Source organism: Palaemon carinicauda, chromosome 45, assembly GCF_036898095.1.
Source record: "Palaemon carinicauda isolate YSFRI2023 chromosome 45, ASM3689809v2, whole genome shotgun sequence".
Lineage (NCBI taxonomy): Eukaryota > Metazoa > Arthropoda > Malacostraca > Decapoda > Palaemonidae > Palaemon > Palaemon carinicauda.
In genome coordinates this window covers 36,868,838-36,871,337 of record NC_090769.1, presented here as the reverse complement: position 1 = coordinate 36,871,337, position 2,500 = coordinate 36,868,838, and the positions used below count along the sequence as shown (strand labels likewise).

Sequence of the window (2,500 nt, the reverse complement as noted above, 5' to 3'; positions counted from 1 at the left end):
TACATATACATAAAATGTGTATTTGTGTGTATACATTTATATATATAGTATATAAACATGGATAGATAAATCTATGTGATTTATATACTTTTGGTGTAACAACATTAATCTAATTCTTATAAACTTCCATTCTAGAATTGTCGTCTTCCAGCTATTAGCCATAATCTCTCGCCATGTATATTATATTTCTAACGGCATGATTACATTAAGATACATATGAAATTATATGCACAGTCACACTTATATGTTCTAGAGAGAGAGAGAGAGAGAGAGAGAGAGAGAGAGAGAGAGAGAGAGAGAGAGAGAGAGAGAGAGAGAGAGAATACTAGGAAAAACATTAAACGACTTTTCTCTTAAACCTCAATGTAGCCCAATGCCACTTCTGGGAATGATAACAAAAGAAGTTCACTTAGGCCCCTTTTTTGTATAGACCAACATTTATTTACTCTCTAGGAAAAAGAAAAGAAATTAAGCCTCTATATCTTGGAATCTTGTGCATGTTGGTTTTTGAATTTCGGTATTTTCCCTCTCAATTCATATGATGAATTGAAAATTTTTCGCTAAGAACAATTTTCTATTCAAAATGAAGAGAAACCAAAATAAAGAATAATGAGAGAGAGAGAGAGAGAGAGAGAGAGAGAGAGAGAGAGAGAGAGAGAGAGAGAGAGAGAGAGAGAGAGAGAGAGAGAGATAGCATTCACGTGCACGTGTGTTTGTTTGTCCTTTTACTATAGATCTGGTTATAAATCCACTTCATTATTAAGATTTAAGCGCTGTTCATTCATTTAAGGGGCCGTTAAGGAAGCTGCATTAAAAAGATGCTAGAAGATTTAGTATAGTCTTTCGAATGCTTGTTTTGGAAATTCAATTTGTCCTTTGATGGAGGGACAAGTTGAGGTTGGGCTGTGTAGAAATAGATGTTTCAACCGGAATGTTTATTTCTTATTCATGAAAAGCTAAAGATCAGCCAATAGAATACTAATATAAAGTTTGGCTCATCTATAATACATAGTTTTTTCTTTGCAAGGCAGTTAAAATATTAGCAATAGATTCTTTTGTCACATATAACTTGTTATGCTTTACAATGCCATAGAATTTTACCCTTGTGGAAAAACAAAGATCTCACCCATCATTATATAAACTAGTAATCTTTTCATTGACCACTACTTGAAGTTGCATATATATATATATATATATATATATATATATATATATATATATATATATATATATATATATATGTATATATATATATATATATATATATATATATATATATATATATATATATATATATATATATATATATCGCACTTCCCTGTGGTAACTTTTGATGTGAGATAACTCAATATGAAGTAACGCATCCACTTAATGATAGACTAATTTTTTTTTGTTGGTACACGTTAGATTATTAAATGCAACTTATACTTGCAATGAGGTCCCTCATTTTTTCTTGCAGTAATCTTTCAGTGACATGGAAATTTAGCAGTACTTTAAATCAATTATTGCCTTCGAACTATACCAATTAAATGTGCGAATTAATTAATATATGAAATATGTTTTAAGATAAAATAGATTTTATTTTCTAATATTTTAGAAACTCAAGATGACATCTCAGAAAAACTGAACTACAGCTACAGCTCCCTAGGGGTGGAAATAAATAAGTAATATTTTTCAAGGTTATAAGGGAACAATCCTTAATAATGTCTCTGTTAGAAATCTATTTGTATCAGCTCTAAACAACATTCCTTAAAAAAGGTTTCTTCTTTGCAGATTGTCGATCAGTTTAAGATATAACTTCAAGATGTCCTTCTCTGCAAGCAAAGTAAGAATTTTGTTATCTGCAATTCTGAATGGAACGTTGCGGTTTTTGTCTTTTCTACTTCCCTCCCATTCATTCGAATATTTTTGGTGTAACTAAAATGTTACATTATCTCTTTTATATCTTTTTGGTTATGTATAGCAATATACACGCATTACCTTTACCTAAATTTTGGACAAGAAACAATGAAAGTTTAGTAAAAAAATATTGTTTTCGGCCCTATTACCTATTTCGACCCCTGAATGTTTGCACCATATTTAGTAAATTTAGAAGGAAATTTACCAAATATATAAGGGTTATGGAAATTTGTTGGATTTATATAATTTAAATTCATTATTTCTTTGTAGAAAATCCTGTATAAAAAGGGACTTATAGCTGACACTCGAGATAGTTATCCACAAATAATTGCAAAGCGTTATATAGAGCGTCTTCTTTATTAGTATTTCTTATTCTAAAAGTATATAACAAATTATATATTTTGCAAAAATATATGACTGTTATAAGGCTTGCAAACAGGTAGGACATCAATCACATTAAAAATAGGTTCTTACCTGAGATCTGATGAATGGTTGACCATTTGCAACCTTATTTGATAAACTAAATCATAGTTTTTCGTCAATAGATTTATTCTTAGGATGGAGGGTAGGAAGAGGTTCACCGAGATTGTATTACTATGTT

The 2,500-nt window shown here is 30.0% G+C and overlaps 1 protein-coding gene across 1 annotated transcript in view; it reads left to right on the top strand.

The window, feature by feature from the left end:
- Positions 1–2,500, top strand: part of LOC137634622 (fatty-acid amide hydrolase 1-like) — a 26,644-nt gene that overhangs the window by 8,029 nt on the left and 16,115 nt on the right. The window contains exon 2 of the mRNA XM_068367090.1: positions 1,774–1,825. Within this exon, the coding sequence (XP_068223191.1) occupies positions 1,805–1,825 (21 nt within the window). The 5' untranslated portion in view covers positions 1,774–1,804. The remainder of the gene's footprint in view (positions 1–1,773; positions 1,826–2,500) is intronic.